General features: G+C 37.1%; 1 protein-coding gene across 1 annotated transcript in view; it reads right to left on the reverse strand.

The window, feature by feature from the left end:
* LOC136240877 (inactive tyrosine-protein kinase 7-like) overlaps nt 1–15,038 on the reverse strand; it is a 41,916-nt gene that overhangs the window by 8,224 nt on the left and 18,654 nt on the right. The window contains exons 9-11 of the mRNA XM_066031945.1: nt 13,257–13,385; nt 2,033–2,206; nt 63–197 (exon numbers count right to left, since the gene is read on the reverse strand). Coding sequence (XP_065888017.1) covers nt 63–197; nt 2,033–2,206; nt 13,257–13,385 — 438 coding nt within the window. The remainder of the gene's footprint in view (nt 1–62; nt 198–2,032; nt 2,207–13,256; nt 13,386–15,038) is intronic.

Below are 15,038 nucleotides of genomic sequence, written 5' to 3' on the forward strand. Positions count from 1 at the left end.
CAGTTAAATTAAAGGAATTTAATTCATCTTTGTAAGAGTACGTATAAATCAAGTTCACTTACTGGACTTGATCCTGTATCTCACAAGAAGTATGATCAATAGCACTATAACAAACAATATTAATGCTCCTCCAACTGCCGCCACAATTATGGCCCACAATGGAAAATCTTCATCATCACTACCTCCACCTTGTTCAGCTAAGGAAGGTATAGAAATGTAATACTACCATAATGCAGTTAGCTTAGCACTTGACATCACTGAGTGCTATTTTTCTTAGGAAATTTAGTACATTCTATTGCTCATTTGAGCAAGATCGTTAAAACTTAATTCCATACTTTTGGCACAAATGTACTTAGGTAGTGGAATGAAAGTTTTGAAGACCAAAAAAGCTAAGTAAGAAACCGGATATAAAATTTTTAGAACTTTGAAATTAGTTTTTGACTTAAAACACTAAACACTAAAAGTTTTCAATTATGTCAGTATAACTTATTTTGGCCTCACTGGCATATCAAGCTCTTCCTAATAGGAAAGAGTATAGGAAGGGATGGGAGAGGGGTGGGAAGGGGGTGGGAAGGGGGTGGGAGAGGGGTGGGAAGGGGGTGGGAGAGGGGTGGGAAGGGAGTATTTGTCCCAAATGGATCTGTCTATGAAGACTTACTTTTTAGGTACAATTAATTGGTTGTGAGTTACAGTAATTTACAGGAATACCATATAGAGGGAGACTTTGGTTGGGGTAAACTTTGGTGAATAGCAAGCTAAATTGCATTTGGCGAAATAAACTTTGGTGAATTCAAGCTCAATGTTTACAGTAGCTATAAAGATGGTAATCTGAGGTACTACAAGTAATTGGTAGATAGTTAAACTTTGCCAAATTTGCCACCAAACTTTCTCCCCGCCATAGTTTCCTTCTATACGTTAAAAGTTAGGCATATAATTATACATTAACCAAAGAGTAGTATTGGTGAAATATAGGTTTAAAGGAAGAAAATCTATCCCTCCTGGAGGAGACTGAGTGTGGCGCTCGACTAGACATTGGGTGGCCTGCGGTTCGAATCCTGGGGTAGGAGGGATTTTTTTTTCCCTTTCTTTGACCCTTTTCTGTTTCACCTTATTGTTAGCTAGGTCATGTAATCTTTAAGTCTCCAGTTCCAGTGTGTTAGGTTAGGTTTACAGGTGGTTACATTCGCAGCATTAACTTCCGTTTGCATTAGCCTACAATGTTGCAATTTGCCCTAAAATGTTCACCATGGATTAGCACATCAGCCAAGGTATAACGTTAGCCCTGTAGTCACTTACACATATGGGTATGAAGGCAGTTTAGTAGAACAAATGATGATAACCTTGTTTAGGCTTACCTCATCGTGAACAAATGCACCTGACACGCATACCGTTGGGGCTACAGAAACAAAACAAAGATTTTCAAACCCTCCATGAGCAGGCGAATAAGATGGTATGTAGTTGTAATCGATTTGAGCCTTCCTTCTCTGAGTAATGGCCCAATAAATACTTGCATACTTTCTTTGTATCATGCATAATTTCACAAATTATTTTAAATTTCGTTTTTCTCAATATGCATGCTTGTGCAAACAAGTCAGGTTTTTGCTGAGATGGTCATAAATGGTTATGGAAAGCCAGTCAAGATTTTTATATAAATGATAATTACTGGGTTTATACTTTGAGGCGTGTATATTTTTATTATACAATTGAAATTTTAGCAGTCAATAGAGCTGTTAGGTTAGTCAAAATTAGTCCTGCATTTTAATTATTTGCATATTCTTCATGTTTCACCAGACAAATATCTTGAGGATACCCACTTTCATCACCCTATTAAGCATAAATATCATTGCATGCAATCCAATGAACAATCCGATTTAGAAAGTGAATGGTTCTCTGGTCAAACAATGCCTCCCGAATCTGTAACCTCAGATTGGTTCTGTGTGTTTGTTAATCAATCAAAGGAGACCCTAGACTAAATGTTAGCCAAACGATTCGACTCAGTTTTTGCCCTTCACTCACTACACAGTACACATACCTTCAACTTCCAAGACAATGGAATTTTCTCTAGTTCCAGCACTGTTAGAGACTACACACACATAAGTGCCTGAATCAGACATCTCTAACACATCAAACTCAAGGAAACTGTCCATTGCAGTATGATCTACTCCCACTTGAATACGACCTTGTACCATTGGATTGGTGCGATTTCCTGCAATAATTATAGGAACAACATAACTCATTGTACTTACTAGGGATGTCACAATAGTCATGATATAATACAATAATTATTACAATGTGATATTTTCAACCCAATATAACAAACAGATTATTGCAATCTACATACTTCATCATGCTATCAGAGAAGAAAAGCTGTATGTATAAGTAAAGACACACAGTTACAAAATTTGCTTCTTAGAAGCTATTGTTGAAGTGTACAAGACATAATTATGCTTTACTTAGTAGGTTTTGCTGGAAGACATTATGTCATAACATCATGCATTGTAGTATGATGTGTGGGCAGTCATCAAGTGATATAAATCCCTTCTACAAATGATAATAATACAGTAGGCACCTCTTTTTTGATACGCAGTCTGGCCTTCAAAGGTATAAAGAAACCATACCAGGGGATAAGCCTCAATCTCTTTCAAGGATGCGTACCAAGTTGTAGTGTCCACCTATACACAGCCGATATGTTAAGCTGAACTGTTATGCATTACAGCATAAGAGATCATCACTATGGCTGTGTTAAATTACTACAATTATTATGCTTTTCAACAATCTAGTCCTTTTATTTGTTAGTACTTATGACTGTTCACAAAAGTTTTTTAAATCCAAACTTGTCTGTTGTTTTTTTGTCAGTGCTATTAAAGAACAAAAAATCAACCACTAAAAAACCAAAAAAAGTTGAGCAAAAAAACTCTCAGAAAAAGAAAAAAAATTGATCAACCTGCGATTTGAACTCAGAACGACTCTTGCTAGGTAGAAGTGGAATTTCAGAGTTTTACCATTTGACAACTAACAAATACCATATGGAAGGAAACTTTGGCACCATTAAAATTTGGCAAATTTGGCGAAAGACCATGAATTTGCCAAATTTTCCCCCACCCAAATATTTTGCTGGTGAAAAAAATAGCAAACCAAGCCTCAAACTAATCAATTTTCTACTCAACCAAGGGCTGCTGGGCCAGGCATCACTCTAGAGGCAAGCCTGCCTTGACTACCTCACTAGGTAGCTAGCTACTGTACACATGGTATCCTCAAACCTCACCTTGAAACAGGCGTGACAAGTAGTGAGTCCTACCATATTAAGTACGATATTCACTATTCCAGAGGGTGTAGATCTACTGTTAGTTGATAGCTGGCTCCAGGCGCCAAAGAGGCGTGGCACTCCCAATTCTCGCAAGAGTTCTTGCTTCCGACATAGTAATCAGTAATCTAATTAATTAAATAGGGCATGCACTTTGCTAACAATTCACTTTTATTTCGCCAACAGTAATATTTTGCTTGATTCACCAAGTTTTTCCTCCTCCAAAGTTTCCCTCCGTACAGTAAGACACTTTTATGGTACTTATACTACTGTTCATAGTACATCTAACTCAAGTGAAATATCTATAGTGTAGAATTGCAATTGACCAATACCGATACTTGTAATATCGGTATCAATACCGATATAATATTTGTAAAGCCCTAGTATGTAGTGGTTTTACTGGTTTCATGTATAAATCCAGAGTTCCAACCAAAGGAGAAAGACAATGAATAAGACAGTTTATCTGAAACATGCTGTATCAGTGAGAAAAGCAACAACCCATGACTAATATGTGACCGGATCTGCAAAAAGCCGACATAATGGTGCAAGCCTAAATTTTCAGTACAAGCCATTGATTGCAATGGATAAAATATTTGCATAATCGAAAAAAAATTCGTTAACTATTTAATGCTTTGTTCTTTGTGAAGAAAGAGTTCAATGATGAAATCCTGGATATCATCTTATCTACCTACTCAAGAGGAGTTCAAAAATCTTTGTTTCGTTGCGGTAGACTAAAGGATACGTAAGTTATGGGCATTTGTTTACGTCACGTCGAAACGATTGTACGCAATCGATTTTTCTTCACTGATGTTGTCTCTGTATGTAGTGAAGAATGGCAATAGAAGAATCAGTACTGGACCCCCTATTCATGGCGAACACAATGGTGCAAGTTACAACTCTGTACTGCATTGCGTTTGTAAGTTACAGCCATTTTTGTAAGCACATGTAATTTATTTTCCCAATACTTGCTGTACAAATTGATCTCCTGTTATTGCTACTTTGTAGGGCTGTAGAGCATACGCTTGGCTAAGTAGATTATAAATATTCAGTAATAAAGAATTTGAAAAATGCACCATAATGTTGGGTTTTTGCAGATCTGGTCACATATTATTGTGGTGTCTCTGTAGCTTGTGTCACACGTAAAGCGTACTTCATTACCATACAAAGATACACATTAATGGAAAATATGTGACGGGATTAGACACAATTTTGTGCATTTTTAGAATTCCTGTTTGTTAAATAGTCATAATCTACTTATCCCAGTGCATTCTCTGGCAAACTTTCAGCCTCATATGCCAATAACTTTGGGAGTTACAGCTCTACAAAGTAGCAACAACAGAAAAATTGATTTGTACAGGGAAAATAAATTACAGGTGCTTACTAAAACAGTTGTAACTGATGAGCAAAATGACACACTGAGTTGCAACCTGTTCACCATGAGTATGGAAATCAATCACTACAATGTTGTTCCTTGTATCACCTTTCTTCACTACACACAAAGGTGAAATTAGTGAAGAAAGATCGATCGTGTACTATCGTTTTGACGTGACGTAAACAAACACCCATAACTTCCATATTCTTGCATCTACTGCAACAAACAAAATAAAGATGTTCAAACTCCTCTTGAGTAGGTGAATAAGATGACATCCAGGTTCTTATTGTTAAGATGAGATCCAGCTTAGGCCCTTTCTTTACTAAGAACAAAGCATTTAAAGGAATTTAAATAATATGCAAGTATTTCACCCATTGTATTCAATACTTTATACTGTAAATTTAGGCTTGCACAATCGTGGTGGGTTGTCGCAGATACATAACACAGTTTGGTACTTTGGTAAGAATACTCATCTACATTAAGTCATGTTACCAACAATACCAATGTGATTTGCATTTGATATGTAAACACTTCACCCTCTAGTCTGTGGCTCTTGGGCATCATGTACACAACAAATTAGTGTGTTATGAACTATGTGGTGTGAGTGGATCAAACATGCCATTATGTAACAAGAGGAATAAAGCTATGGCTGCTGTCAGTATAAGGACCAATCTTACTGTCTTGGTGATTAACTAATACAGTGGTAGCTGGTTGTACATGAACATGTGAGCATGTGGTGGGTACCCACACATTGTATCATAGCCTATTTGAGTCCAGATAACATTGTACTGCGGAGGAGGTATGACATGAAACAGGAAATTCGCATTAATTGCATACTTAGAATTTTTTTTAAAAAACATGAAAAGTAATGTCTTAATGCACCTATCAATGTTAATCCCCACCCTCCCCCTCCCGGGAATCATAGGGGATTTAGTGAGGATTTAGTGCACATTTGATTCAGAACAATGCCCCAAAGGTGGGGGATTTGATCGCAACAGACATGCTTCAGTGTACCTTTAAAAAGTGCACGTGAGTAACTTCCGCAATAGATGACTGCATGTGATAAATTAGTTTTATCTTGTCTCAATCGTCGTTGGTGCTTTTAAGCGATTCTTCTTAATGGAAACGAAAAGGGAGAGAACGGTATTAGTTTTGATGGGTGACCACACAAGAACAGTGAAGTATTTCGTGTATGACCGTGAACAGCCGGCTGAAACAGACGTGGAAACAGAAGTTCAGCTATTAATTGACGCTATCAAGGAGCATTTTAATGATGTGCTGTTAGGCTACGACTTTTTCATCCAAGTGAAGAGGGAGACTAAGGATTGGGGAAGCGTGTTTATTGATTATGATGGTAGCGAAATAAGCGACAAATCTGTGATAAGAATAGTCCGCAAGGCCAAACCTGTGGCACAAGTAAGGTTTCATGTAGCCACTGATGTGTGTAGGTATGATAGCCTGTGCTATACATGAGGCAGCTACAGCTATGAAAATGCATTTAAGGTTGTGTGTGGCTGTGTTGTGAAGTAGTTGTGCATTTAAACACTTGGAAAATAAACTTACCTGAATGGGGACCAGTTTGGCAAGGGTTATGCAGCTGAGAGCTGTTTATACATGAAGTTAGCTTTCATATTGGCAGACAGGTGGGACATGAATTATAGCTAATGCTTTGTTTTGGTTGAGATGCAGGCTTTGCTGCTCACTATTAATGTTTGCCATCATGTGCTTAAGGGGGATATTGCTCTTCTGTATGTTGTCCTGTAACTGCTAGCATTGATCTGGCTTGTTCAGAGCAAGGGCATCTCATCTGTATTGCAGGGGAAAAAATCACAAGGGGGGTTGTTGTGTAGTCTGGCAGTTTCATTGTTCAGTTTCCAAGAATTTCAGAACCCACCCATGAACCACACCTACAAAGTCTTTGTGGACCACATGTAATAAGCTCATGACAAATACATTTTGTTTGTTGTAGTTCCCATGGCTTGTTTTTGAGGTAACACATATAGCTGTGTCTGCATGATCTCCTGTATTATTGAACTCCAGTGTTTCAATTGCTGTACATGTTCTTGTTGGAACATTTGTAGACTGTTCCAGTGCAGGACCCATCCCTCATGCAAGGAAGTGAACAGGGTTGTACACAGACTACTCAACAGGGTAGATCCATGGTTCAATTATACTTATCAAGGAATATACAACTTAGTTCACCAATGGTATACATAGTTTGTAACTTTATGTTTTGTATTCATGTGTTATACTTTGAATATAGGAATTTCATAGTGCTGTGAGTGAGGAGTACATTAAAGAAAACTCTAAAATATATGGCTGCCTGGGAAATAGAAGATTATCTAAATATGAAAATGAAATTAATCGCAGTAGTATGAATCTTTGTCTTGAAACTCCTAGCCTTTTATCAGACCGCAAAACTCTGCTGGAAAAAGCTAAGCAAGTAATTGATGCTAATGGATATGTGTACAAAAAAGGAAAATCTCGCTCACATAAATTAAATCCAAGTCCAGATTCAGATGCCAAACGTATTAAACTTAACAAAGAGGTCCGTCTGTCAAGAATTGAAGAAATCAATGAAAAAGTTAAAGACATAACAGACCAGATTGGATTCAAAGAAAAACGTAGAGAATCAGCTAACAACCTGCATCATTATAAAGAGTGTGATAAACTTACTGAACAAATATCTTCCTTGAAATCAGAAAAACGAAAATTAGATCTTGAACTTAAATGTCTACATAAAAAGCAACAACAGTCTAGGTGGTATCATAGCCATAAGAAAAAAAGTACATCATCATTATCGTCATCTGGCTATGAACGTAGTGTCTCCAGCAGCCAAGGTTTAATAGAATGCTCTGAAGCTGAAAATCAGAGCTCAAAAACCATGCATCTTGATTCTGATTCTACTGCAACTTGTTCTGAAGGGGCACATGAAAACAGATTGGTGAGTTCTGAATCCATTATAATAAATTCTGATGAGGATATAGGTGATGGAAAGGAGCAAACAGAGAACACACCAGATAATATTGAATCCCCACAGAGTACAGATGATGACACGGAAAGCAGTCAGTATTTTTAGTAGGGCCTCCCCATCGTGATATGGGGAGGCCGTTAAATGAATTGTTACTCTGTTACTCATCTGAGAAAAAAAAAAGAGTCTTTCTACTTCCATACAGGAATTTAAAAATGTATATGTATCTGGAATATGTGGTCTTAGTTTGTGCGAGTATGTTTCTGCTTGTACTGCTAATTGTGTTCGGTTTCATATGACCCCTTGTAAGAAATGTAATGGAATGCTAACAGTGGCACAAATTAAAAAAAAAAAAAAAAAATTGTACTTGATAATGGATATTGTATGCTTTCAGAGGCATTTAAGACAGTATCTCCTGGAGTTAAATATACAGCTGAACATGCAAGACGAAAACTGCTCCAAATGCCACTGGTTTCCATTAATATAGGTGAGCAGAACTCAGGAAAGTCTTTTGCCATACTTATGGAAAAATATCCAGACACTGACTACTTAAAAATTAGCAGGATTTTTAATGGGCTTGTTCTTCAGCAGTCCTCTGACAACAGCACTCCACTTGAAAAATCTGTTGTTAAATTGTTGCTTAATATTGCAAAATCTGATAGTGAGCGTAAATGTTTACGGTTTGCAATTTATCAGGCTTCTGGTATGAGTGCCACTCAAGCCCGTAAAAGATATGGATTTGAAAATATGTCAGAAATAGAAGAAGCAATAAAAAACACCCAAACCGTTCATGAAGCTATTACAGACTTAGCAAACATTGAAGAAAAGGCATTACTTCTTTCATGTGGAGTTGAAGTAATAAATTCTTCCTCATCTGAGTCGGAAACAAGTAGTGATGAACTGCAAACAGTTGAAGAGAATTTAGATATCTTAAAATCTATTGATGATGTGCCAAAATTATTGCAGTCCTGCCAATATAATTGGTTCGAAATAATACAAAAAATAGAAGACTCCACTGGAACTGAGATAAATTACTCATTATCAGAATCACTATATGAAGTTTATTCCAAAAAAAATCACATTTCTGAAGATAACAATAAATTGTTAAGGCAGTCATTTTTTGCATATTGCTCAACAGAAATAGATTTTCATGAGAGTGATCGTATTGCTAGATCTATTAATGGAGAAGTAATCTCAGAATCAGAAGCTGACAATGCAGAAGATATTGTAACTGTATCAGAACCTTTAAGTGCTGAAGGGAAGGTTTTAATCCAGAAAAAAAGGAGGGCAATTCAAAGGACCAAAAAACGAAAAATAGAAAAGGCTATAGCAGAGAAAAGATTATTGTGTCGACGTGAATCAAAAAGAGCCAGTAAGATATTAGAGCAATGTCCAGATATTGGAGATAAAATTGAAAGTTTTGTTCAGCAGCACAATGTTGGTGCTGATGCTTGGAGACGCACTGGCATACTCACTTTTGATGGCAATGTCAAACTTAAAGAAAAAGTGACATATGAAAAAATTCGTCAGTATTTACAAAATGTTTATAAAAGAAAATTTTCATATGGAACAGTGATACAACTTTGTGTACCCAGAAATAAGAGAAGACGTTCAGCTACACGATACAAAGGAATAGCAAAGGTGACAAACAGGAGAGCTAGAAAGGGATTTAATCTAAAGTTTAATCCTGATGAGCATTGGAGCTGTGCATTTTACAAAGGATTAAATGAATTACAATACACTGATGGAAGAAATATAGTGAACATTAATCGGGACGATGCAGCAGGATTTCGGTTAGACACTTTAACTACCTGTAAACAGTATTCCACACCAACTGTGGAAAATCAACCTATTCTTACTACTAGAACAGACTTCGTTAACAAGCACCCTTCCGTGTTGCAGACTACATCATACAACTTTACGCACACTTCTACGACTGATGAAATTTGTGTTGGGGTAGTGAAAGCGGCCAAGCTTCACCAAAAGAACCCTACTCAGCACATGGCAGATTTATGCATGTTGGAGTCTAAGCCTGAACTGTTTTTGGCTTTTATCAATCCCTTGAGTGGTGCACACAAACAAATTGAATGTATAAGGGTTGATGGAGCAACAAATGAAGGCCCAAATCATGAAGAGGTCCAGTTCCTTTGGACACAGCATCATATTGCTAAAGAAAAAATAGTTACTTTAGTGACAACTAGGAGTAGTGGATCATCCTTTCTTAACAGAGTGGAATTGCAAAATGGCTGTCTTAGTTTGGGTCACGCCAATACATTTATTCCTTCCACTATAGGTGGAAGCTGCATGGATGAGACTACAGGAGAAATTGATCCGGAAAAGTTGAAAAGAAATTTGAATTAGGCTATTGATGCATATATTAATAGGGTCAATGGATGTCCGTGTGGTGCAACTACTATACAATTGTACAAAGGTGAGTGCAGTTCTGAGTACACAGTAGACCGGAAAAAATTAATCATTTTCCTGAAAGGCTCTAAAAAAGAAAAATTAACTTCACAAAAAACATATCCAGACATTTATAAAGAGTTTCAGACCATTTGGAATATTCGTAATAGCCATATGATTGGTCATTTACCATCACAATACATATTTATGTTAACATGTTGCTATAAGCCAGGGTGTACGCATCCAGTGTGCAAAAAAGGAGAGCCCACTGAGCCTGTGAATTGGTATGTAGGCGGACCACCAATTACAACACTTCCTTTTCCTGCTAAGGATGACGAGAGACCAGGGCATTACAAGACTTCATATATCAATGTTAATAATTCTGAATGTGTTAAATCGATAATGCAGCCACCTTCTACAATCATCAAGCAAGAATTTTCTAAGCTGATTAACTACCCTCCTTCAGATACATTTATACAACGACTGTCAAAGAAAGTCATGCTTACATCAGATAGTGTAATGTTTTGGTTAGACCATCTTCATACAGTGTTGTTAAATCGCAAGCGAGGAGCTGCAAAGGCAGCTGTTACAAGGCGAGCTAAAAAATTTAATTCTGTAGCTGTTACCTCACCGTCTGACCCATCATCACCAGTTAGTTTACCATCTGACCAGACTGACAATGAAAATATGGTGAATGTTGACACATGCTGTGGACAGTGTGAAAAGAAATATGACGATGTTACAGAAGAAGAGTTATGGATTATGTGTGATATGTGTGATTCCTGGTATTGTGGAGATTGTGAAGGTGTTCTTGAACCTCCTAGTACTGATCTTTATATTTGTTTAAAATGTAGGGACAGTAAGTAATTGTTGTTTTGACTATTACATATTGTAACAAAGTGCTTTCAAGTTGTAAAAAAAAAATCAATAGCTATGTTATAAACGATTTGCACGTTACTGATTAGTTGTATAGCTTGGTTTTTCAAGCACTACGTTTACTTTTGAAATCTACCTTGGAATCAGTCATCAGTCTTGTGAGCTGCAGTCTAAAAATTGTAGCAAGTCAAATCCCCATATGATCCCCTATGTGGAGCCCGTGTGTGTAGTTGGGGATTTGATCATAAATCATGCCCCATGGGAAGGGAATTTGATTTTTTAAAAGGTCAAATCCCCTACTAATCCCTTGTAATTCCCGGGAGGGGGTGGGTGGGGATTAACATTGATAGGTGCATAATAGCTTTTGAAGGAGCTCCATGGACCAGGATTTTTGATAAGTATTTCGACTCTTGAGTCAAACTGGCCCAACCCAGACATCTACTGCTCCACAAGTAGCATACCACTGGGTCAATCAGCTTATGTTTGATATGTATTAGTTGCAAAGCTGAACTAATGCTGAGCAGAATCCATGAGCTATATATACCGATCTACCAATCTAGTATCGGATTGGCAGCCGATCTGGACGATTTGAGCAAAATCGGAAGTACCGATTTTTGTGTATAAACCACCGATTGGATTACAGTCTTTAACCTTTCTGATAACTAAGTCTAACTCCATTTCTTCAAGCATACTGAGCTTACTCTATCATTTCTCCTATTCATGTCAGAGTAAAAAACTTCTTTATCTGTTGGCTACCTTATGAGAAACCATACAATCACACGCAGGTTTACTATACTGTTCATGCAGTGAAACTTGAACTTACCAACCTTCTAAATAATGCTACATTAAATGAAGTAAGACACTTGGATACTATGCCACATCAGCTTACAACACAGAGTATTCGAGGCATAAGTCTTTGGTAGAGATTGCATAAAAAATATTTTTGTGGGTGCCTTATAAGTCCATTTTCAATAAGGCTAAAGTATGTAGCGCACTTTTTTGGCTTCTTGTATGGCTTTACTGGGGTGCCTTAAATTAACCATGAAAGTCTGTTTTCCATAGGCTCCAATGCATTTTGAATCACTTTTGACTAGCTGTTGATCTAGTATACTTTGATGTAGCAATTAGTGATACAGATTTTCAGAAGCTCCTGTAACCACTCTATTAATTGATCCTTGTTGAATAGCGCTGTGACCTCTAATGAAGTTAATATGCAGAGATATTGATGACCTGTTAATTATGACATCATTTGTGTGTGAATAGTCTTGAGGAGTTAAAACAGCTAAAATGAGAGAGCTCTTTTGTGAGGTAGGCACTTTGTGGTGAAGTTTTAAAATGATTTCTGGCCTTGTAGCCATTAGCAAGCGCTGTATTGCTTCACCATCTAAGTAAACCTAGTTGTCACGTGTGGCAGCGTTGATAGTGGTGTTTCCCTTAATCTAACCATCAAGGCTTAAAGTTTACTTGTTGTAATTGATGTTTTCTTTGTACTAATGTTCTGGTAGGGTTCCTTACTGTCCTTTGTCTTCTGTGCTTTCTAGATTAGTGCTCACAATGATGTCATATGTGAGCAATTATTTCTACTGCTGCATATTTTTGTCATGTTTCATGGTATGAACTACCAACATGGACTGTTTTAAAGAGCAGTGTCAAAAGTTTAAAAAGCTTCATAGCAGCCTCCAACACAATCCAGTATGCTTGAGTACCATGCGCAGAAAGAGAAGGCTGAAATACATTGTAGCCATTGGAAAACAGTTTCACGGTTAAAAGCAGGCACCCCACAGAAGCCATAAACTTAATTGCATACCTTGGTTGCTTATTGAGAATGGACTTATTGTCTGTGTTGTGTATTTGAGGCCACACTGTGGCTCTTGTAAAAATATTTTGGCCAATATTCATCTTACAATTGGAGTTTGAGACACTGAGTTGAGCCAGGTCTAGCCTAAAAATTATAATAGACTATACATGAACAATATGATGATAAAGTTGATGTCAGATCAACATCGGTAGATCAGTAATAAATATAGCTCGGATCGAAATCAGAAATGTTGAATCGGTACATCTCTGGTCATTTTGTGTTCACACTGGGCCATACCCTTCCAAAATAGGATCTTTGTATATACCTTATGGCCCATGAACCAACTCCTCTGATTGTACTGGTTCCCATTCAAACATATAAATGACATGCGGTGGTTATTCATTGCTAATGTGATAGTCTTTGTTAGTTCAATGTATTATAATTTCCAAAGTGCATGTGGTGCTTTGATTATATGAAGCATATAAATATACCTGTAACATTTTTATGATGTTATGGTATCCCTGGTACTTACCATCCTCATCCTCTTTAAACCACATGTATGCTGGCTCAGGATCACCACTACCAGAGCATCTAATCCTCACACTTCCACCAACAACTCTTGATTCGCCAGATATAGGAGGTATATTGGCCGCTGGAAAAGCTATGATGGTAAAATGACAACATTGAACAGTTTTAATGTAAACCATGTATGCAGCACATATTCTAACAGTACGGTAGTACTGTTTAAGTAGGGAATCTAGGAAGTGACATACCACCTAAAATGCCACCTTCAAAATCATCCTAGAGACATATTTCATGACGGAAATCACCTTTACAGAATAATATTAGTCCATCTAACATCAAATACAACATTAAAACAAGAAAATATTTATAGGCGGCAAGATAAAGAATTTTAAATCACCCAAACTCGAATTTTAGACTGCCAGCCTTCCTGTCTGTCTGCCTGACCACAGTCGCATCAAACAAAGCAGCACATGTTCACAATTTTACGTCACAATAACAAATTCACCAGTGGCATGTGTCTTTTGGGGTTCCGACAAGCATTTACCATCTGTACCTTGTCTTTTATTTTATCTTCAATCCTACATCCTTCTTCATGCAATGAAACCATATTTGAGGTGTTAATTTTCCATATCAACACTATCCTTGAGCAACATATGCAGACGCTGCAAACTTATATGATCAAGCTCCCAGACCACACCTCTTAACAATCTATTTACTTGATCATGATGACACACCCTGTTATTACTGGTCTAACTGTATTCATAATGCTAGTACAGTGAAAATATGAAATAGTGACACACACCCTGTGAAAGGCTGATTTGAGATACTCTAATACAGCAGTCACCGTAATAGAACAGTCACACGTATACCGTATTTGACCGGTTAATAGCCATGGAAACTATAACTTTCAGCAAGGAAAACAGGTACTATGCAAAGGTGGCTATTATCCAAGGGCAGCTACTATGGGCTTGTGTGGCAGAAGCCTGTGGTGTTTAAACGGATTCATGAATGACTGACCTATTTTAATCACTCTTCACTGCAATTATTCATTTCAACTTCTCTCAAAAACGCTATTTTTCTGGCATAAAACAACACCTTTGCCTGGTTTCTGCTTCAAACGTGTCTTAAAAACACTTGCATTAGTATATTCAGATACAAGGTGGCAGCTCTTAACCAAGGCCAGTTCTTATTCTAGGCTGTGGAGCGGCTACTATCCACGGCGGCTATAATACGAGCAATGACTATTAACCAGTTAAATACGTCATATAGCTGTATGCTACGTATAACACAAAAACCAAACAAACTAATATTATTTAAAAATAATTTTACAATGAAATAGAGATCCAATAGATAAAAAGTAATAAACAAGAGATGAATGATGGTATTGCAGTGGGAAGATCCCTACATTGGCATTGAAAATCATTGTTATATCATGCCAATGTAGGTAAAATTACTACTAACATTGTGGTCTATGTATTAGAAACTGCACCTGATTGAATTTAAAACAACACAAAAAAACGTTTACAGAAGTACCACTATTATAAATTGATTTTTGGTCAGCTTAACTGCTGGATCATGGTCCAAAGACTATAGGCTAAACAATGTAACATACAAACACTGTTTTAGGCAAAAATTAAAGTTCATGTATGAAGTGGTTTCTAGGGCAACACTTTGTAATTTACCTTTCATAAATAAACAGTCCCACAGAACATTATAGCTACATGAGATATAATAGGACCTGCAAACAAACTGACTGGTTGAACACTTGTGAACAGCTAATTATAAACGA

Source organism: Dysidea avara, chromosome 1 (genome assembly GCF_963678975.1).
Source record: "Dysidea avara chromosome 1, odDysAvar1.4, whole genome shotgun sequence".
Lineage (NCBI taxonomy): Eukaryota > Metazoa > Porifera > Demospongiae > Dictyoceratida > Dysideidae > Dysidea > Dysidea avara.